Source organism: Ciona intestinalis, unplaced genomic scaffold (genome assembly GCF_000224145.3).
Source record: "Ciona intestinalis unplaced genomic scaffold, KH HT000077.2, whole genome shotgun sequence".
NCBI classification, from domain to species: Eukaryota; Metazoa; Chordata; class Ascidiacea; order Phlebobranchia; family Cionidae; genus Ciona; species Ciona intestinalis.
Genome location: NW_004190399.2, coordinates 96,983 through 120,760, shown reverse-complemented (window position 1 = coordinate 120,760; position 23,778 = coordinate 96,983). Strand labels below are relative to the sequence as shown.

Here is a 23,778-nt window from a genome sequence, read left to right as displayed (position 1 = left end):
GGTTTTTATGTCGGATTTAACTTGTAAATTCTGAAGGCTCGGGTCTTACAAATGCACCATGTCGCCTTCCAACAAGTTTGTTGAACAAATTTGCAGGATAAACTATTTCTTACGTCTTATGGGTTTACAAAACCATACTTGGTCCCCTAAAAGCTCCGAAACACAAATACTTTATAATGTGTTTATGTAAATAGTAACTATGCTGTTTTAAGCTTGTGGTTCTTGGAGATTTGGCGGCCGCAAAATTTTCTGATTTTACGTTGTTTTTGTTTAATTTATTCATTTTTAACGTAAATGAAACGGTGAAGAGTTACTATTTAAGTATATATTTATAAAAAGGAATCTTTAAATATGTCGAAAATGGCGATTTTGTTATTTTAGGTGAAAGATTTTTTTTTTCTATAAGGTTAAAGTCAAGTACGTTTCAGTTTTTACCGTTTAAACGTTACTTTTGGTCTGTTATTTATCTTTTGTGTTATTTTCTAAGCTTTGGACAATAGAATTCGCAATACCTAATTTAATGGATATTATATAAAGGTTCCTTAATTTTCTTTGATTATCTTTATAATGGCAACAGACCAAGATGAAATCTCAGAAGAAAAGCAAGAGAGCATCCTTAAAGAGCTGGTGTGTGGTTTGTATGATTGCTGTAACTTATTCTTTCCACTGCTGTTGTTACTAGGCATAATAATAATTCGAAGCTGATCTTCTGGCATAAAAATTAACTAGATTTCTCTCAATTGCTTTTAAGTATATAGAATATAAATTCATGTCAGTGGATAAAACAAACAATTACATATAATTTATATAAATACAAATACATATAGTTTTCAACCTCATGGCCTTTGCCAATACCTCACAGTTAACTATAATTGTAAGATGGTAGTTGTTTATACTCTTATATCTTCAGTGCATTTCAAATGGGATCCAGTATTCCCAGTTGGAAGGAAATGGGCCTAATGTCAAAGAATTGGAGATGTTTTTCTCTGGTTACCCATACATGGTTGGTTTGCAACATTTCGTTCATCTCACGACGCTTGTGATCGTCGGCCAGTCAATCAAACTAATCCAGAATCTCCATCATTGCCCAGAACTTAGGGAATTGTGGGCATGTGAATGTGAACTCACTGTGAGTATTTTATGAATGGAGAAAATAGACTAAGCTGTTTGATTTAGGAAATTTTTTCTTTAATAGAAAAGACATTTCTTTTTTAATTGCACATCATGCTTCAATAGAAAAGTTTTTATCTTGAGAAACTGCTTGGAAGAAAAAATCTGCACATGCTTTAAGTTATATATGTATTATATATATATTTTAACTTAGAAGTTGTATGGGTGAATTTTTTTTTTATGTCCTATTGAATCTACCTACTTCCTAATATTAGTACATGAATACTGCAACGGCAAACTGGTAAGATATCATTCCATCATTGGAACTTTGTTTACAGAAAATCCAAGGCTTGGAGAAAGTAAAGCGATTAAGCAAGTTGATGTTGTACGGAAATAAACTGCACAAGATTGAGAATATATCTCATCTGCATAACCTGGATGTATTGAATCTATCAAGGAATAAAATACAAGAGATTGAGGTGGTTGAACTGTTTAATCATTTAGGTGTTATATGCTATGCAGTAACATACAATATAAAGATAACATTGTAAGTTTTCTTTAGATATTGCAACCCAAACTGTAATATGTACGTATGTCTGTTCACTACGCAAAAATACCATAGTTGTTATCAGTTAGGAAAAACTTACTAATCACTAAAATTGTATTTTGTTTATAATACTATACATATGTTTACCTATGTTTGTAGATATATATATATATATATATTATAAACTTGCCATCTTAAATATCCAGGGTATAGACAACTTGAAATGGTTGAAAGAATTAAACCTGGCAGGGAATTCTATCCCACTTATTGGTAAGTTAGTAAGTTGGTTTGGTATATTTTGTGTGAGTGTTAGTTATGGAAACTGAGAGTGTGTTCAACTGCCCCCTACCCCCTGGATGTCTCCTAACACTTAGGCCAATCTTCTTGTTCAATATTCATATGTGTTTGAATACTAAAGCTACCCAATACCATGAAAAAACTATATATATTTACTTTATAAAACTCATGATCAGACTATACAAAACAAGTTTTTATTATTAAATATATATTATATTCAATGTATTGACTCCACCCATCCAGGTACTTCCCTACAATACCTTCACCAACTTCAAATCTTGAATCTTTCCGGCAACAAACTTTCATCTTTTAAAGATCTTACCAACCTTACCAAGCTGCCTAAACTTAATGATCTCAGTCTTAAGGTCAGGATTGTGTACCAATAAATGGAAGCTATATATGTATATATATATATAGTCAAGTTGATGGAGTTGTAAATTATATAGGCGTAGATATGAGACAAGAGTGAGTGTTACAACTTTACAAGTACCAAGCTGGTCTTTATGTAACACTCACTCTTATCTCATCTAACACTGAGGATGGTGCAGTTTCACTTAATCAACTTTAACCATCCTCAGTATCCTCATGATGAGACAAGAGTGTTATATACATATATACATAATACTATGGGTTGAGTAGAATTAGTTACATTACTAAATGTATGTTTATTCTTTTCAGGATTCCCTTTACCCCAACAACCCTGTATGTCTTCTATGTAATTATTCCACCCATGTATTATATCATTTACCTAACCTTGAAAGATTGGATACATATGATGTTTCCGCCGCTCAAATGAGGGAACTTGCTGAGGTGAGATGATAATTATGTTTCTAATATGCATGTACTTGCTCTAAACATGATCCGTACATAAGTCAGATCGACATTGTCTCTAACAAACAACATAACTTGGGCAAGACACTTAACAGTCATTACCGTACAGAAAAACAATCACCCACAAAGTTATAACATACGTGGTAACTTGTAAGCAGGCACAAGGTATATGAAACAGAACACTTGTGTTATAACGACTGTCATTGCTCCGCCAAGTGAGGATAAATAAGTTACATACGTGGTAACTTGTAAGCGGGCACGAAGTGTATGAAACAGAACACTTGTGTTATAACGACTGTCATGCCCCGCCAAGTGAGGATAAATAAGTTACATACGTGGTAACTTGTAAGCAGGCACGAGGTGTATGAAACAGAACACCTGTGTTATAACGACTGTCATTGCCCCGCCAAGTGAGGATAAATAAGTTACATACGTGGTAACTTGTAAGCGGGCACGAGGTGTATGAAACAGAACACCTGTGTTATAACGACTGTCATTGCCCCGCCAAGTGAGGATAAATAAGTTACATACGTGGTAACTTGTAAGCGGGCACGAAGTGTATGAAACAAAACACCTGTGTTATAACGACTGTCATTGCCCCGCCAAGTGAGGATAAATAAGTTACATACGTGGTAACTTGTAAGCGGGCACGAAGTGTATGAAACAAAACACCTGTGTTATAACGACTGTCATTGCCCCGCCAAGTGAGGATAAATAAGTTACATACGTGGTAACTTGTAAGCGGGCACGAAGTGTATGAAACAAAACACCTGTGTTATAACGACTGTCATTGCCCCGCCAAGTGAGGATAAATAAGTTACATACGTGGTAACTTGTAAGCGGGCACGAAGTGTATGAAACAAAACACCTGTGTTATAACGACTGTCATTGCCCCGCCAAGTGAGGATAAATAAGTTACATACGTGGTAACTTGTAAGCAGGCACGAAGTGTATGAAACAGAACACCCATGTTTTCCAACTAAACAAATAACTCTTTTACATACATTATTATATCACACCTATATTAACAAATACATTGTTATGTACGTTATATATTATAATTTTTCCTCAGGTCACCGTTATGAAAAAGAAGATGTATTACAACATGCGCGTTAAAACTGTGCGTAGAAACCTGACTACTTTGTTGAATCGTTTACAGAAAGAAAAACGATTGTTGTTGCAAATACCTGAAGAAAGGTTGCGTGCGTTTAACTTTGCTCTTAAATCGGTGAGTTGTGTTTCATGTGATAGAACACTTTATAAATGATTTGTTTATTTCTTGTTGCTTGTTGAATAGAAAATACACTGTTTTTTGTACTCTATTCTATACGGGTGAGATCCTACAGTGAGGTACGCCATGGAACCTGGGATTTAGGCCAGAGTTGGCCCATTACCCCAACATTGTATATGCACATTCTATTCTATATTGGTGAGGTCCTACAGCTAGGCACGCCATGGGACCTGGGATTTAAAGTTGGCTCATTCTCCTTAGAATGTGTCTTATAAAACCGATTATAATGAAATCCCATCTAAGTTTCATTGATTTAGATTGAACAACAACAACAAAACGATGAAACTGAAGATTCAAGTTCAGATTCTTCATCACCAAGTCCTGAGATACAGGTTTGTACTTACGCTTGCTGTCAAAACATAAGAGTAAGCATGAGGTGTATACACTCGCCCCACCCTATTAAACCAACCCATCTTCCCCAGAGCGAGGCTAAAGTTGAATTAGCTGCAGGTGAAGCGGCTCCACCTAGTGATGGGAAAGACACGGAGGTTGAACCAAACAAAGCTGATCAATTCAACAACAAGTTGTCTTCACTGCAAGCCAGGATTGAGGCATGGAAGAAAAGAACCCAGGAGTGAGTGGTTAGGGTATGAGGTTCAAGGCTCATTGAAGCAACTATTGGGTAGAATTATAAAACATCCTGGTAATAAATAAAGTACTGTTAGCAGGATGTCTGCTTATCCACACCTTGTAACAGCTCGACTGTGGGCATGAAAGTGGCAACCATGGATAAGTCACTCAAGTTCCCACCCACAAGGATATAAATGACCAAACCAACCAAAAGCCATGTCTGCTTATCCACACACTGCAATAGCTTCAGCAACCCGACTGTGGGCATGGGAGTGGCAACCATGGATAAGTCACTCAAGTTCCCACCCACGAGGATATAAATGACCAAACCAACCAAAAGCCATGTCTGCTTATCCACACACTGCAATAGCTTCATCAACTCGATTGTGAGCATGGGAGTGGCAACCATGGATAAATCACTCAAGTTCCCACCCATGAGGATATAATAACTAACCACCCTGTACCCCTTTATACAGAATGGAGACTTACCACAAGCAATCAGTTGATCTCCTTCATCATTTATCGGACACTTCATTCAGGAGGTTAACCATTGAGTTAGAGACAGGAGGAAATGTAAGGTTTGAACAAGGAGCTGCATCTGATGTTTGGTACACCACGTGCCATGACCTTGTCTTGTCAAGGTTCTGTGCGTGGGATTATAGAGTAAGTGACTTTAACATATTAGTAGCTTGTATAGACATCACTGGTTGAATTGGAAATACTTTATAAAATTAGAGACTTTTTTGAAGTGAATATTTTTATATACCTCGTGCCAGCTTTCAACCTATTTTCCTTTGTGGATGATTTTTTTTATGTATGGCTGACAATTTGGACAACCCATTAGTGACCAGGACCACTGGGTTGCAGCAATTGCCGTTAGGTGTCTTGCCCAAAGACGCATACATCCACACTTGTAGCAGCATTGAGGCTTGAACCTGGTAACCTTCAGTTACAACGCAAGCGTTCCCCTGCCTTGTTATAAATAAATAGAATGTACCAATGCTTAAGATCTACTACCTTCCTATAACTTTAACATTACATTGTATCCCAGGCCTACGGTGTAACCGGCATCAAAATGCATGGAATCACCCGTGTTAATAACAGAGTATTAAGAGCAAGGTTTGATGATAAAGTTCATTCTATTGCTGCTGAGGAAAATGGGACTGTACCCAAGTAAGTATTGGCTGGGTTTATATTGTGAAAATCCTGGGTTTAGGGTGAGGGTCCTGGGTTTACTTGTTTTTTTAATTTGTTATGTAACAGTTCTAAAGCGTTCTAGGTTTACTGCAAATGCTTTTTTAATTTGTAATGTGAAGGTTTTAGGTTGAAGGCTTACTGTAACAAATAAGCTGGTTTTGTAAGATCAGAAAACAAAGCAATTCAATTTAGAACTTAATTGCAATCTGGGTTTAATTTGTCTCACAACTACCAGAAAGCCCCCATTATGGTAACTTAATGAGGGCCTGTGATAATGACAGAGAAACTTGTGATTTAGGCCAGGGTTGCCCGTCAAGATTAATTACTAAACTATTTCAACAACTAATTCATAAATCGTTCAGAAACTACAAGAAACTTGTTGATTATTTGTTCTTTGTGTGGAATCCTAAACGACCGAGTTCGAAACAATTGTTTAACAGAATATTGGAGGAAGGGTTTGGGTGCGTGTTGAACAGTGGGGTAAGATAATCTTCTGGTGGTTTGTATTAGATGTACAAACTTAGATGTTGGAGTAATTGGCTACTTATGGCCCAAAATCCCATGACATGCTCTACTGCTATATGACCTTACGCATATAGAATAGAATACACGCAATGTCAAAATTCTCTAGATATAAAAAGACGAAAGGCCTGGTAAAATGTAAGTAAAGATACACATGTGTCAGTATGTTCATTTGATACATATGATGTATATACCCTAATACATATATTCAACATATATATGTATTATGTATATACACATATATATATATATGTGTATACTTATACCAACACAAATGCACCACAGCCCTCAAAAGAAGCCATTCCGCTTTCTAACAGTTTGTTTATTTGTGAGAAACCTCGTCTTGAACATTTGATTGACAGCTGTAAAGGTCAAGAGTTCGCCGACCCTTTCCCATTCAGACACGGTGGGTTCGTACTTTTTTCGTAATGAGGTAATAGACATACATCTTAGGTCTAAGGTGGTCTCACTAAAGGTCTAATACCCTGGTATAGACAATGATATTTTTATGCTATAAACAATACGTTTTCTCTTTCTAATTATAATTATTCCTACAGGCCAAGTCATTGTATCTAAGGTTTACCTTGGTAAGAGCGCACCTGCCCAAGGTAATGCAAAGTAAGTCAACTATCTGTTGTTTATATAACTTTATATAGCTTGTGTATGATGTTTCAATTTTTATAGAAAGAACTTTTTATGGGATATTATGTGCTAACAGCATCTATCTAACCCCACCCTACTATATGTGTTTTAAATATGTCCTTACCCAGTCTGTCTGAACAAAGTTTTTCTTTAATATAAATTTATGTTACAGAATCACATCAGATCGTTATTATAAGATCAACAGCGTGTATAAACCTCGCAAGGAAGGAGAGAAAGAGGTTTCACCAATTAAAGGTTGGTTTACTTTGAATAATTTCTACAACTTAAATACATGATATATTATACAAGTTATATACGATATATTATACATCACAGATGATTGTGAATGCAGTACACGACAATGCGAGTGGTTCGTATTTGACCCCGACCTCGTGTTGCCCGAGTATATCATTAACTTTGAATATTTTGGAAAGGTTTGTAATTGTATGATATTTGCATTCATTGTATTAAGACTTGTAATTGTAAGAGTCATAGAATGGAATTTCTTTCATTAAATAAAGTGTCTATAAATTGCTTTAGTCTAGGCTAGATGGTAGCACCTTGGGTGTTGGGGTAATAGGCCTACATCTCAGGTCTCAGGTGTGCTTCACTTAAAACCCATATAGAATCAAATCTCCATCATTGAGTGTCTATAAACTACCTCAGTGGGGTCTAGATAGTAGCACCCTGGGTGTTGGGGTAATAGACTTATAGAACTACACCTATAACCTATATATGCCTCACTAAAGATAGCAGAACCTCATTATATGTAGTAACTAATATAAAACCACCACCCACAGAAGCCCGTCTCCCCGTTCCAGTTCCGCGTTGGTGATTGGTTAAACACGGGGGTTGTGGGGTCAACTACCATGGTCTCCACATCCCCACCAAGTGACCACACAAGTTTATTTTCATCGGAAGAAACGAAAGATTCGGAATCGATGTCACTTCCCCCACAAGTCCGACTACGACCGCGACTCGTCTCGCTTTCAGAGGAATTGCTTCTCAAACTTGGAAGAACGATGTCCCTAACACAGATAACGGTGATGACAATATTATTCTTGGAGTGATATAATAGAACATGTTGGGGTAATGGGCAACTCTGGTTTAAATGTCAGTTCCCATGGCATGCTACACTGTAGGACCTCACCCATATAGAACAGAATATACATATACAATTGTAGAACCCTGGATTTTATAGTAATACATAAACCTACATACCAGGTCCCATATGTTTATCTAATACACACACCCATTGACACCAAATAAATATATTCAATGCTCTAATGACATCATTCCGTTGCAGATATTGAATCTCCACGGCAACGGGCTCGGCCGATTAAAAGGAATCAACTCCCTGTCTCAACTGAGACATCTAGTGGTCAGTTTTAACGAGCTTACGAGATTGGAAGACGTAGCTCACATGAGCCACCTAGAGGTCATTGATGCGAGCTTCAATAAAATCAATTCCTTGGAAGGAATGAGGGTGAGGGGTTGGTTAGTATTGTATGTCTATATTGGGGTTGCGGGTCTATGATTTTGCGTGTATGAATGGATTAGTGTCGCTTGTTTGTCTTTGAGTCGTTATAACACGGGTGTTTTGTTTCATACACCACGTTCCCGCTTACGAGTTACCATGTATCTAACTTTGTGGGTGATGGTTTTAATGTATGGCTGATTTGGACAACCAATTAGTTTAGTTATCTTGCCCAAGGATGCATCTCCACAATGGTAGCTTCAAGTATATTCATTCTATTTTCGACCGGTAACACTCACTCATGTATAAGCTGACCCCTGAAGTTCATTATTGCCTTTCTCGTTTATAAACCCACGATACCAACCAGGGGATGACAAAACTACGAGAATTAAACTTAAGTTGGAACCAGCTAACGAGTTTAAGGGATGACTTGACTGTGTTACGCAAACATTCAACTTCGTTAAACACACTGGACCTCAGAAATAACCCATGGATTAAGGTGGGATGGCTTTGGTTGACTATAATATGTTTATTTATATGTTACGTTTCATTCCATATGGTTTTGACCTCACTTTGCTCATAACTCTTGCTATGTAAGATCTGTTCAGTTAACCATGTAATCTAACTTTAGACACAGACTCTAAGTTTAACTCTACCTTTTGAGATTCAATTATGTGTTGCCTTTTTTTTGTAAAATATTTATTTCGTTAAATATTTCAACAAAATCAAAATACACGTATATGCCGTAATTCAGTATTTATTGATCATCAAAATCAGTAAATTTAAATTCAATCTGATAATCTGATTGGTCGATTTGAAGGCGGAGTTTTTCTTCCTCCGCGTGATTGGTCGGTTAAAATCGTTGACTTTGTTGAACGGAACGCAAGTCACGGAGAGCGACGCTGCTGCTGCTTTGAGACTAGTGGCTGGGACACGGATATCACAGGTAATATATTATTTCTATGAAACTACGTTTATTGGACCAATGGCATAATGGTTAGAACGGGCTAAAGGTCACCGGGTTTGATGCTCGATGCTGCTACCATTGTGGGCGTATGCGATTTTGGACAGATAATTTTCTTCTTCATGTACATTTAAAATAATCAACACATACCAATGCTTTGTATTTTAACCTCATTATTTCTGCAAAAGTGTGAAATAAAATCTAAGAAAATTGTTCATTCTGATGTCATAATACATTAACTGTTCCCTTTCAATCCACCAGACAACACTTGGTGCTCATTCACGCACCGACTCCGATATTCCCAACAGTCTAAGCCTTCAATCTCAAGCACAAATATTAACCCAACTTAGCAAGAATAAACCTGACATGAAGGACCCTGGGTGGATGGCTAAGGTATTTAAGTATGAAAGTTTGTTTATGAAATCATTTTATATATATATGCTGTCTGGTGTATTATTTGAGGGTGGCTAAGGTACAGGCACTGTGTTGTCTATATGTTTGTGTTGGTGTGAATATGTCTGCTTATGTAGTGTGTGACTGTGGTCATTAGGGCTAGATACTGCTACTTCTAGTAGAAATTGGGGGGTAAGTGAGGGAGAGCATATTGCTTTGTGTAGCATGGGAACAGTTTTCAAAATGGTTTATGACTTATGCTTTATATTTGCGCATGCGACAAACACATTTCTGTTTAAATTAATTGCTGTTTTTTATGTTGAATCTGTAGACACATAATACCTTGTTATTCAACTGTGAAAAAAATCTTCTGGCATTTGTTTGTTTTAATCTTAAAGGACCAATGTTTCGATTGTCAGATTTATAGACCAGACAGTGATATCATAGACATCCAGTTTACCCACGTTAATTGTTCTACAGGTCACTGTTTTAAACCTTGATGGTCAATTTATTGGCAAGCTTGTTGGCCTTGAAAGGTTGGAGAATCTTTGCTGGGCTTCATTTGATCGGAACTGTGTGACAAAGTTGGAGGGAATTGAATGTTGTACCAAACTTGAGGAGTTGTCACTGCAGGATAACTGTATTTATAAGTTAGATGGTACGTTATATATTGGTGTTTGGATATAAAATACTAAAACACTAATATAATGTTGAATGAAAGTCCCTGGTTTGTTTTCGCATGGCAGAGTATCTTTAGTTATATCACGATTGTCCTATTACCGGTTCTGAGTTACCACATACGTAACTTATTTATCCTTGCATGGTTGGGCAACGACAGTCGTTATAACACAGGTGTTCTGTTTCATACACCTCGTGCCTGCTTATAAGTTACCACGTATGTAACTTTGTGGGTGATTGTTTTTTGTGTCTGACAATTTGAAGCAATTATGGTTAAGTGTCTTGTTCAAGGATGCATGCGCCCATAATGGTAGCAGCATAGAGCTTTGAACCCCTCTTGGTTATGTGGCAACCTCAAACCATTTGTTTCACAATAACACTACTTTACCACAATACAGGTTTATCAAAGTTAACGAAGCTACGACATCTAGACCTCACAAGCAACTATTTATCTTCGGTGGAAAATGTTGGGTTCGAGAAACTTTCATCCTTGCTTTTCCTTTCATTGGAAAACAACAGGTTTTAATAACTTAAAGTTGTGCTGAATTTGTGTACTATTTCAAATTGAAAATAACCTAATTATGTTTTATTTTACCTCAAGTAACCTTATAATGGCTTGTCTTATGCCAGATGAAGGGTTGGCGCATTACATTGTATGTTTTTTACCGATGAACTATTTCTTATATAACTTCAAGATTACAAATTACCGTTGCATTAAATATTGGTTTTGTATTTCAGGTTGACTTCATTCAAAGGTTTGTCGGGCGCTGGTTCACTGGTGGAACTTTATATCGGAAACAATAGAGTTTCAAATATTAGAGAAGTCTTTCAGCTAAAAGTAAGTTAGTCATGCTCACTGTTAAGTTCTAAATGTATTTTTACATGTGGTGTATTTCATCTCACACAGAAGTGACTTTATTTACAAAAAGTCAACAAGTTTGAAGTAGCTGAATTTAAACACAACAACACAATATGAGTTACCGCAGATTATGTTGTTACAGCTTATGCACAATAATGTCGTGGCATATTAAAACCCAACACCACAAACCAACTTATTCCAGACCCTCCCATCCCTTGTTATCCTTGACTTATATGGCAACCCTGTAGCGCAATCCGACAACTACAGGCTGTTTATCATCTACCATCTGCAAGCATTGAAAGCTTTGGACGGGAACGCCATCGAGAACTCAGAGGAAGGGAACGCTAAGGATGCTTTTGGGGGGAGGTGTGTGATGTCATAATGGGGTGTGATGTCATAATGGGGAGTAAAAGTTATTACTATATATTACTGGGGGAAGGTGTATGATAGTCATAATGGGGTGTGATGTCATAATGGGGAGTAAAAGTTATTACTATTTTGGAATCGGCGTAAAATAGTTTTTATAACCTGGATTTTATTCTATATGGTTGAGGTCTCCTTGGACCATGGTTGCCCCATTACCTAAACCCAGAAAGAATCATAGTTTACAGTGATGTCACAAAGCTCTTTATACCACAACAAACATTGTCATTATCAGGCTCACAAACGATTTTGTTGCTGAAAGAATCGGGCACGCAAACTTTCAAGACATTCGAGAGATTGATTTCCCAAATTGTTCGGTTCGAACGGTTGATATCGGGAGTGGGGAGTTGTTTAAGAATCTTAGAAGGTGAGGGTTGGCAAGGGGGTTTGTTAAAGGGCAGTTGTATATTATAGTATCTGCTATTGGGGAAGTATTCGCAGTGTAACCCATGTACCCTTGTTCTAGTTGTTTTATTGGTGCAGTGATTAGAGCTCTGTAGTCTAGAGTATACAGAGTTTAAGGCTCATCGCTGCTACCGTTGTGAGTGTGCGTGTCCTTGGGCAAGACACTTAACGACAATTGCTTCAACCCAGTGGTCACTAATTGTTTAATGGGTTGGATTGATTTTAATTTAGAAAGTTTTCTATGTGGGAAACGACTGTCATTTTGTTGATTTTTCCTTTTTTTGTTGGTTTATTAATTAGATCAGACCCCATAAATTTCAAGAAAATTTAAACGGTAAAATATTACAAGTTATTGTGTCATAATATTACGAGCAAGCTATTGTTTTGACATAACCACCATTATTACATCACAGTGTGAACCTTGAGCACAATAGTTTAACTTCATTCAGTGGTTTGATCCATTTACGTCATGTTCGTGTGTTGTGTTTGAATCACAACCATATCGAGTCTGTTCTTCCAAGACCAAGAAACCATAAGCAGCAACAGGTAACCTGTGGTGGGTGTATTAATCTATATTTTGTTCTATATGGTTGAGGTCCCACAGTGAGGCATGTCATGGGACCTTGGATTTAGGCCAGAGTTGGCCCATTACCCCAACATTGTATATGCACATTCTATTTTATATGGGTGAGGTTCCACAGTGAGGCATGCCATGGGACCTGGGATTTATGCCAGCTCATTACACCAATACCTAATGTGTTAGAAATCAACTAAGCCCAGCAATAAGCATGAGTTGTATGAATACACCATGTACGTCTTATTCGTAAGCCACCACTTACACACAATGACCATAACACCCAACATTATAGATTCGTTCCCAATACGCGGTAAGCCACCAAGTAGGGGTTGAAGTGATGGCACAAGAAACGCTCACGCCCGTCATGGAAAGTTTAGAAGTGTTGCACATCGGGTATAACCGGATAAATAACATGGCAGCACTGCAGTTGGGGAGGCTCGTCAACCTGAAGGCTCTGTTTGTGCAAGGTGGGTGTTGGGATTATTTAGGGCGAAATATTGTTCTATTCCATATCATTACTCATGGTTATTTAAAATTTTAAGACAAGAGATCTTTTTCTAAAATACATTATAGCTTAAAGCAACAAATAATAATATATAAATGTAACTTACTTCATCCTCGCGTGGCCGGAAAACAACAGTCAACAGTAAACATATTGGTACGCAATAAGATACACTTTTAACCTTATCTGCTGGTAGTGACAACGGTAAATATTCCCAGGTAATGAGATATCAAGGATAGAAGGTTTGGAAGGCTTGCATGAACTGAGGGAACTTGTGTTGGATCGGAACAAAGTAAAAGCTATCAATGAAAACTCGTTTGTTAGTCAGTGGAATTTACTGGTGGGTGTTGGTTGCATTGTGTGTTGTTTGTGGGTTTAAGTGGTTACTCTTATAAGAATACCTGTATATTTGTGTTTTTTCTTTAAGAATGTATAGTGTACAACCATTGTGGGAGTATGTGTTCTTGAGCAAAATGCTTAACGACAATTGCTCCAACCCAGTGGTCACTAATGGGTTGTCTAAATTGTCAACCATACAGAAAAACCCACTCACCCACAAAGTTACATACGTGGTATTCGTGGTAACTTGTTATAAAACACGAACACCAGTGGTATAACGACTGCCGTTGCTCCGCCATGTGAGGATAAATAAGTTACATATGTGGTAACTCGTAAGCGGGCACGAGGTGTATGAAACAGAATACCCGTGGTATAACGACTGTCGTTGCCCCACCATGCGAGGATAAATAAGTTGCATACGTGGTAACTTGTAAGCGGGCACGAGGTGTATGAAACAGAACACCCGTGTTATAACGACTGTTGTTGCCGGGGTTAAACAAGTTACATTCATAACATGTCATATTAAGTACTCAAGTTGGGCAAAACAATCCACCAGTAAACAATCGTTGCTTAATGATTGCAGGAACTTCATGTGGAAGAAAACAGGTTGAGGGATTTAAGTAATTTACATCATCTGGAAAATCTACAAAGATTTTACCTCGGAATGAATAGAATACAGGTTCGTGACATGTTATGACTTTGGGTTAGTGTTGGGGTGATGAGCCAACTCTGGTCTAAAGAGGTTGTGTCTCATTACATAACCTCACCGATATAGAATCAGGAATGCAATATACTTTGGCTCTGCTTGTTTGTATAGACACCTAACAGCAGGGTAAAATCTGGGGTGACATTGTTAAAATACAGTTACACTCATAGTTGTCAAACATAGGGAACCTCATTGATTAATGTGGTGAATGCAATATACTTTGGCTCTGTTTGTTTGTATAGACACCTAACAACAGGGTAAAATCTGGGGTGACATTGTTGAAATACAGTTACACTTATAGTTGTCAAACATAGGGAACCTCATTGATTAATGTGGTGAATGCAATATACTTTGGCTCTGTTTGTTTGTATAGACACCTAACAACAGGGTAAAAGGTGAAACAAGGTTCTAAAACATATATTGCTACCCATGTAACAAAAGTAGGTGTTACATGACATCCCAGACACCCCTCATATTCCGCCCATGCGTCTATGATAACATGGGGAGTAAAAAACTGTCACTGCTTTTTAAAACCTAATCGTCACAGAATAAAATACATTTTTATTCAAGCTGTCCTTGTATATTCCCCCCCACAGGATATGATGGAATTAGAGAAACTTGAAACGCTCCCCAACCTCCTCGAGGTATCGGTGATTGGTAACGCTGTATCACGCAGGTTGTTGCATCGCCCGATGTTGGTGTTTCAACAACCTAACTTACAAACCATTGATGGGATACCTGTAACTCCTGAAGAAAGAACCAAAGCTGAGTTATATTTCATGGATCAAAAGGTAAGTGGGTCTAGTTCAGTTATGTGGGCCTGCTATGTTCTATATCAGACATCCCTCCATTATTTGTATTCTTTATTCTTTTGCTGAATGAAATTCTTTATTTCGTTTCCGTAGCTCAATGGTTAGGCGTTTCCATCGCAACCAAAGGATACAGGGTTCAATGCTCAACACTGGTAGGCAAATGTTTCCTACACAAGACAATTAACAGACACCGCTGCAACCCAGTGGAATATCTGTAGTTTCATTGAATATCAATTAAAAGTATAAAATTCTATTGGAAGACACCATAAAGTTTAAAGTTTCTGAATTTAGATTAAACTTTTGTGGTTGGTTTGTTCTCACTAACCTTTCCACCATTACTTGCAGCCTGTAGTCGCTGAATCCATCTTACCCGGAATCACCCCGCACAACAGAGCTGGCCCCATTAAAGTGACGCATATGTCCATCGGTAATGAAAGACATGCTGTGCCTTACGCCCCCGGTCATGATGATGATGGTTATACAAGAGGTTTGTTCACAACTATTTCTGTGTTTACATTATTATCAATATAGCGAGGGTGTATTTAATGGTTGTTAATGGAATATACAGCGTAGAAAGCTATGGGAAGCAACATTTTAGCCAGAGTTTGATCCATTATTCCAACACCGAGGCAGCTACAATCTATTAGTGACCACTGGGTTAAAGCAATTGTGGTTAATTTCTTGCCAAAAGAGATATACACCCACATTAATAGCAGCATTGAGCCTTGAACCTGTATCTATATCATTCGACTTCCACCTCTTAACAGGCAAACGAAACCAAGGTCGTGACAAATCCACCCACCATTCAATGACGCATGGTGCGTTGTATAACCAGCTTGCTGGCATCAAGTACAACCAACAACAACAAAGCATTACTAGACCATACGGGCAACAACAGTCACCTAATAATAGGTTGGTAGGGGGTGTAACACGGTTATTGACTCCAATTAATTCTTACTTACTTGGTAGCTTATGAGTTACATATATCTGTTTGCTTGTGTACGGTTACCATGTATGTAACTTTGTGGGTGTATGTGTGGCTGACAATTTAGAAAACCCATTGGTGACCACTTTGGAGCAATTGCTGTTAAGTGTCTTGCCCAAGGACACATACGCCCACAACTCAGTAAGTAAACCTAACGAAATAAAAGTTCATCGAATAATTCTCTATTTTTTTCCTTCAAGAAACGTTGGAAGCGCAAATCGATACAGATGAGGTTTATGACATCACTAATACTACTGTGACATCATCATTTCAACTGTGACATCACTTTCTTCACAATGACATTATCAAGTATGACATCACACACACGATTGTCGTCAACAAAGCACGAATTTCGTTTTTATCTAAAATAGAAACTTTCGCAGGGTGTTCTTTAACAACTGTTATGTCATAGAAGATTCTGTGACATGACATTTTATTTTTTCTAAATGTTCCAAACTAAAATCTTTTTGTTTTACTTTTGTCCCATATTTTTTTAAAAATCCTATATTTTGTGAAATACATCTAACATTTTTACTTTAGTAGAATAACATCAATGTTCCTGTTTGCAAAGTTCTACCTAATGCAACCCAACGACACAGAAAGGAGAACTTAATATTAGAAGTCATTCCAGAGACAAATACCGATTTAAATTAATTTTCAACAACCGCTAGACGGTGATAAAGAGCTTATCGAAGTTGTAACATAATTAGCAATCTATGCCACCTGTCATGGGTTAATCCACCAACCCCCCCCCCCCCACTCCAAAGTTTTGTTAGTTTAGCCACGTGACATGAAGTGGTGTTTCGAGATTATGAGACGAAGTTAAACAAAGCTGAGAGGTGCTTGTGACGTCATAAATGCGAAAGTAACGGTAGCTTTTAGAATAGAAGTTATTTCGACGCGAAAAGTCGAAAGTTGGTGTTTGGTGAGCAGAGCTTCCTAATCTGTGGAATATATTTTAAAGCTTGGATAGTATGGTGGGGTTCAAATTGTTGGAATAATCTATTATTGTCATTCTATTTTATATGGGTGAGGTTCTATAGAAGTGGCCTGCGATTTACACCAGAGTTGGTTGATTAATTCAACAACCCGTGTCGTTTCTATTCTACAAGGGTTTGAAATGCCAAGGGGCGGGAAATTAGGGCCAGAGTTGGAATATTACCCCAAATGCAAAATATTTTGTTTAAAACTTAAGGTTCGTTTTAAAATTGTATTAAAAGTATGCGCATACGATTGAATATGGTTGAAGCTTAGACAGATGCTTTGTTTCAATCAAAACATTAAACTGATAAAAGTTTTATTAATTTTCGTGGTTGCGTTTGCACCACCGTTTGTTTTCTTGCATTCCTTGTACTTGTTGCGCGTTTCCAGCTGTTCAACTTAGGGCGTGGGTTTTGCCTTCAGCTAGCGATGCCGAGGCGAGTCTTGATTACGTCGACTGCTTCAATGTAATATATGCGTTTAGTATTGAAGTTTGTAGCGTTATAGGGTCTTACTATTGTTTATGAAGTGAGAATTCAAGCAGAATAGCGATGTATAGCTAATACATGTAGATTGTGTTTAACGAGCGTGTAATAAAGTGAACGGTAATGCTTATCACAGCATAGTTGGGTGGGGTAAGATGGGACAACTTTAACGCATAACATCCAGACATCCTGATCGTGTTTTAAACAATTAACAACGGTCTATGGAAGTCGTGAGGATACGGTTTTATATTTCTTTGAATTTTCTTTGTTTACTACTAAATTGGAAGTGAAATTAAAATAAAAAGTGTTCCATCTTTTCTCGCCCTATAGTACTGTGGGCAATTACCATAATTTACAGAAATGTATAACCGCATCTTCACGTTCAAAACATGATTAGGAAATATGAGATTTGGGTGATGGGGTATCCGTCTTGTCCAACACACTATAATTATGCTTACATTATTGTAGTCCTATATGTAGGAGGGTGGGGGGAGATGGGACACCTTTTCACTATATTTTCTTCATTTGGTAGTAGATAGGCGGATATATGTGGACTTGGATTATTCATTCGAAACCAAACAGCAATGTTTATTCGTTTAAACAAGCATAAAAATTAAATAAATACCGGTTTCCTCTCAAAATATGAAACAGTTTCATTTTCAGAATAATAACCTTTGAATATTAGTTTCTTGGATTTAAACATCAACGCAACCTTGTGGGAATAAAGTGAAGATGGCTCAAATGTAAGTATTAACTTTATTATTATAAATAACATTAGGCTTGTATAAACGCTTACGAGTTACCACGTATAGGTAATTTATTTTACCTCATCTGGCAGGGCATCGACAATCGTTAAAACCACCGGTTAAAATAAGTGTTATGTTTTATACACCTCGTGTCTGCTTACTAGTTACCACATATGTAACTTATTTATCCTCGCATGAAATTACAGTCGTTATAACACGGGTGTTCTGTTTAATACACCTCGTTCCGCGTATTTATATTTGTTGGTGATTATTTTCATGTATGGCTGACAATTTTAATAACCCATGGAGCAATTGCTGTTAAGATGTCTTGCCCAAGAACACATACGCTCAAAATGGTAGCACCATCGAGCCTCGAACCCGTAAACTTTGGTTACAACCAGACGAGTCAACCATTGTGTCTGTAACAGAAATCCGAATCGTTCGCGCGTCGTGACGTAACAATAGGCTGAATGTGACGCTGCCCGCCCCTGTGTTTCGTGTTACCGTGTCAACCAATAAACACACAACGTATGGCCCGGATTGTTACATCACAAAGCTACTGTACGCGGTGTCAGCGTCGTTTGTTCGAAACATCAGAAGGAAAGGCGGGATAGTGAAAGATATTTATGTTTATTAAATATTTGGTAGCGATCAGACTTACAGTTTAATAAGGTCACATTGTAGGGTATAGTTGGGGTAAGGTGGATGTATTCATCTCAGCCATGTATGTTAGTATACGTATAAGAGTCTACAGGCCAATATATTTTCAACGAGTGTTATAAAGAAGAATATTTTTATTGTTATGATTATAACAGTATAGTAGCGTGGGGTAAGATAGATACGGTTAGCACATAAATTCCATATTTCATAATCGTGTTTCAAGCAACTAACGCGATTTTTGAGTCTTGGGGATACGTTTATATAATTCTGTAAATATTCTTTGTAAACTACCAAATATGGGACGATATGAGAATGAAAACGCGTCCCATCTTACCCCACCCATAAAAGTAAAATTGTTTCAGTTTAGACCCATAAAAGTAAAATTGTTTCAGCATAGATTTAGATTAAGCAAGTTCGATATACTTTGCCTCTTGTTGGGATATAAGGCCGAATCTATCTTATACACTACAGTCTATAGATTCCCTAACGCACATGGCAATAGGACTTCACCCTTATAGAATTAAACGAGGGTAGCAATTTACCGGAACCCGGTAGTTAACCTAAAGTTTAAGGAGATATGTACGCAGTTTTACAATGGATGTCAGTTAATACAACAAACGTTCATAAATATATCGCTTAGCGAAACCGGATCGTAAACTTTTATTGCTATGTTAACGCTTTTAATGGGAGGGCTTTCAACTTGGTGGTTTTTACAGCTTGAACCACATCTTTATACACACATATGGTACAACATAAAAGGCAAAATAATCGTCGCATTTAGTTGTATAAGGGTTTAAACTGTGTGTCTATACAAGATCCAAGATGTTCCGCGAAGTTTTTAATAATAAACAATAGCCTACAGACAAGTTTTATAGCAAGCTGTGTAGAAATATAAAATATAAGTTTAATGCTCTTTGTGCAATCATACAGAGGTTACAAGTACATTGTGGGGCCTAAAAGTGTTTCAATTTGAAAACTGTTGACTATAGGCTTGAATGTATTGGCGTAGAAATAGCCATAGTATCCGCAAATGTTGTTTGGAATATTTTTTCAATAATTTGATGTGCGGCGCAAAAGTACCTACAGGGCTGCTAACTTTAAAATCTTTGCTTTGTCATGACTTATAATTTCACAAGCAGCACTCGACGCGTCTTGAAATAATATTTATTTTATTGCTTAAATATTTAATCCGCTGACGGTAGAGTTTTATTTATAAAGTGACGCTGTAATAATTGATACTGGTTCAATATTTGGTATAGGTTTCTGAAAATTGTGGGGATTTTTGTTTTTAGAGTTTTTTTACTTTTCCGATGAAACTTTTAACATCATGCCCCATTCGATCTTTTCTGTGACATAAGTCGTTTATCGATTATATAGTACGGTGGGGGAGGTTGGGCTAACGTCAGCGTGGGGGAGGATGGTTTAACGTCAGCAAGTAGTTTTCCATATTTTCTAATCGTGTTTTAACAATTAACCACGCTATTTTATAGTCGTGAGGATACGGTTATATATTTCTGTAAATGTTCTTTGTTTACTAACAAATAGGGCGATAAAACAGAATGTAAACTTGTCCCATCTTGCCCCGACTTACTATAGACCTACGTAATTCAAATGATCAAATGCCGCCCCCCCCCCCCAACAACGCGTGCATACAACTTCCTTTGTGAGAAGGAAGTCTTAACTCGTTACTTCTACCGTATACCGTCGGTAGCGTGGCCGAGTGGTCTAAGGCGCTGGTTTAAGGCACCAGTCATTTCGATGGCGTGGGTTCGAATCCCACCGCTGCCATAAATTTTATCTTTGTTGGTGCGCCTACTTTTTTTAAGAAATTAAAAAATCACTCACAAAGTCACATACGTGGTAGCTCATAAGCGCGCACGAGGTGTATGAAACCGAACAACTGTGTTATAACGACTGTAATTGCTTTGTTATCTGAATTAACTTATGGTTTTAGAAGCTCTGGTTTTACAAAATACAATCCTGAAACTTATTCCGTGGCGTGTCTCCCCATGGTCTATTCAGTGTAAGGTATACAATCACAATTTCCCACCCAATAATTAAACGTAACAGTTCAATTGTTAGATAAGAATCGTTAGAACGGAATTAATTGTTACATAAAAGACGTTTCTTTTTTAATTTTATTGTGACGTCATATTAAAAGGAAAAAGGGAGGCATTGTGATGATTCTAAAATGTTGAATCCTTTGTTCTATAACAATGCATTTACCCCCCATTGTTATTGTTGTCTATTATAAAACAATCGGCTATTATTTACCCATTGTTTACAAAACTAGAATTCGAATTTAAATCCCGCCAATTGTTTAAATTTTATTTTCGAATTCGACTTGTTATGATTCAACAATGCCCACTGTGACGTGAAGGAGCTATAATAGCAATACAAAGTATGGTATCCGATTTTATTTTGTATAAAAAAAACACCAATTTTACCGACTGTCATTCCCGCCACGTAAGGATGAACAACTTTCATACATACACAGGCATTCCTTGTTCAATTTTATTCTTTTTTTTATTTAATTTGATTAACAAAAACATTCCAATCGTACAGCATATTATGTTTGTCGTTACTTTATATTTTCTATATAAGGTTCTACAGCGCGGCACGCGACAAGGTACCTGGGGTTTAAGCCAGGGTTAGTTGGTGTGTGCTCCATTTTATTTTACCATATCATCAGTGTCTGGTGGTTTGTATCTTTTAACGTAGTTCGATATAGCGCCCCTATATGTGTTCATTCATTATCGGGTAATGGGTCAACTCTGGCCTGAATCCATGGACACAACATAATTGTATTTAATCTAAATTTACTCTCGCTTTTCAGGGATAAATAGGCGAGTTTCGCCGCGTTTTTTAAAAAATACATTCATAAATATAAACAAACGCTATAGTTTAACTTTAAACCAAATTGTTGCTTATTTCTTTTAACTCTCAACCTAAAAAATGGAACCTAAACGTACAACATCGGCTGGTTACCGCTTTCCACTCGGTGAAACGACGGCTGTCCATCGTTCAACCACAAGACCTGAAGCGACGCAAACATCTGCTGGCTTGAAACGAAATGCGGCGAAAAATGTGGAAAAATTTGATGAGGTTTCCTGGAACAAAATCTGGCGTGAGCAAGTTGACAGTGAATGGAAAAGCGTCAAAGAATGGTTAGTATGTGTTTATGTATTGTTGTATTCTAAATCGGTGAGGACCTATACAGTGAGGCACGCCATGGGACCTGGGATTTAGGCCAGAGTTGGTTCATTACCCCAACATTGTATATGCACATTATATTCTATATGGGTGAGGTCCTACAGTGGGCATGCCATGAGACCTGAGATTTAGGCCAGAATTTGCCCATTGCCCCAATAGCGCTGTTCTGCTATTCTGACGAGCTATGCTATATATAATATTCATAGGACCTGGGATTTCATGCGAATTTCATGTATATTTAACGATTAAATATTGTTAAGTATTTTTAAGCCTTTTCCAAATTACCCTTTAATGCAAAAAAAGATTATGTTAAATTAAAAAAAAATGTTGAACAAAATTGTAAAAACGCCTCCCCGTCGGGGAATCGAACCCCGGTCTCCCGCGTGACAGGCGGGGATACTCACCACTATACTAACGAGGACTACGTCTGGAACCGTGCGAAATCATTATTTAGTTCCTCGTTCTCTTACATAGCCGGACGTATTTGTCTTCGCATTAACTTATATGCGTTAAAATTCGCCGAATTTAGCGGCATTTCCATAAACATTTTAACATAGTATTTATTTATGTTTTAGGGAGAAAAACTGGGGGTTTCTAAACGATTTTGACCCAAGAGGACGACCTAAAACACCCCCAAAGCTACCAGAAAGGGAGCCAGTTTTTAGCGATACTGTACCAGACACTCAAGGTCATGTATACGGCAGTAGAGTGAATACGGAGGGGGGAATGGAAATGCAGAAAATGGAATTTATGTTTCATTCGTCAAATAGAAGAATCAGAATGGATTCTGAATTTGTTTGTTATTAATAATATAAACCCCAAATATGTATTTCTAATTATATAGTACTGTGGGTATGATGGATACCGTTAGCACATATTATCCTATGTTTCCTAATCGTGTTTTAACACTTAACAACGCTCTTTTAGAGTCATGAGGATACCGTTATGTAATTCTGTAAATATTCTTTGTTTTCTACCAAATGGGACGAGAAAGGATAATGAAAACATGAACCATGTCCTTACATATGTAGACATACACCAAAGATTATATAGCCCTGCTTTTACCATGGTTTTCTTTGCATTTGTATAATATCATCCATATCAAACTACTTTACCTCTTGCGTGCAATTATATCAGCGATTATATGTTTGTACCATTACTTGTTCATTTAGTTGTTAAATCCATTGAATTATGTACTTATGTTATAAATTGGAGGTATGACGTAAATTTCTGTGACGTAACATGTTGTGACGTCATTTTTTTATTATTAATTATTGCAGATTGTATTATTTCGTGTTTGAAATTACGATAAATTGCATAAAAACATATTTATATTGCTTTAAAACTTAAAAAAAATCTATTTTCGTATATCAGAGATATTTGAAATACCTCTCATAGGTGGCGCTAATTCAATTTTCCCACGGTATGACGTCAGCCATCCACGAAACAGGAAGTTTTTCTTATGACGTCACAGAAGCAACGCCACATGTACACGGTTGTCTTCACTATGACGTGACAACCACAGCGAAAGGAGCGATTTTTCGCTTTCTTGCGTCGATTTTAGCC

At 37.3% G+C, this 23,778-nt stretch overlaps 2 protein-coding genes and 2 non-coding genes across 5 annotated transcripts; 3 read left to right on the top strand and 1 right to left on the bottom strand.

Moving 5' to 3' along the window:
- Positions 1 to 466: 466 nt before the first annotated feature.
- LOC100186788 (leucine-rich repeat-containing protein 9-like) lies at positions 467 to 16,501 on the top strand. Its single transcript, XM_002121884.4, has 34 exons — positions 467 to 627; positions 911 to 1,129; positions 1,449 to 1,589; positions 1,864 to 1,927; positions 2,198 to 2,319; positions 2,633 to 2,764; positions 3,858 to 4,013; positions 4,334 to 4,408; positions 4,499 to 4,650; positions 5,123 to 5,309; positions 5,698 to 5,819; positions 6,206 to 6,323; positions 6,651 to 6,771; positions 6,923 to 6,983; positions 7,180 to 7,262; positions 7,344 to 7,441; positions 7,808 to 8,050; positions 8,314 to 8,493; positions 8,852 to 8,983; positions 9,305 to 9,430; positions 9,710 to 9,841; positions 10,322 to 10,499; positions 10,918 to 11,038; positions 11,258 to 11,357; positions 11,581 to 11,744; positions 12,037 to 12,168; positions 12,620 to 12,752; positions 13,076 to 13,250; positions 13,504 to 13,625; positions 14,208 to 14,303; positions 14,927 to 15,121; positions 15,488 to 15,629; positions 15,910 to 16,054; positions 16,328 to 16,501. The coding sequence occupies exons 1-34, from the start codon at positions 568 to 570 to the stop codon at positions 16,356 to 16,358; spliced, it is 4,458 nt and encodes a 1,485-aa protein (XP_002121920.1). The 5' UTR covers positions 467 to 567; the 3' UTR covers positions 16,359 to 16,501.
- A 1,673-nt stretch (positions 16,502 to 18,174) lies between these two features.
- LOC100175860 (uncharacterized protein C2orf50-like) lies at positions 18,175 to 23,604 on the top strand. Of its 2 annotated transcripts, XM_002128497.4 has the most exons (3): positions 18,175 to 18,336; positions 22,035 to 22,166; positions 22,788 to 23,604. In XM_002128497.4, the coding sequence occupies exons 1-3, from the start codon at positions 18,326 to 18,328 to the stop codon at positions 23,017 to 23,019; spliced, it is 375 nt and encodes a 124-aa protein (XP_002128533.1). In that variant the 5' UTR covers positions 18,175 to 18,325; the 3' UTR covers positions 23,020 to 23,604. The 2 variants fall into 2 exon arrangements, with proteins under 2 accessions (XP_002128533.1, XP_002128508.1); XM_002128472.5 differs by lacking the exon at positions 18,175 to 18,336 and having other exon boundaries at positions 21,485 to 22,166; positions 22,788 to 23,555.
- On the top strand, positions 20,706 to 20,787 carry trnal-aag. The gene has a single exon. It is a non-coding gene; the product is annotated as a tRNA-Leu (tRNA).
- On the bottom strand, positions 22,562 to 22,633 carry trnad-guc. Its single transcript has one exon. It is a non-coding gene; the product is annotated as a tRNA-Asp (tRNA).
- Positions 23,605 to 23,778: the final 174 nt, after the last annotated feature.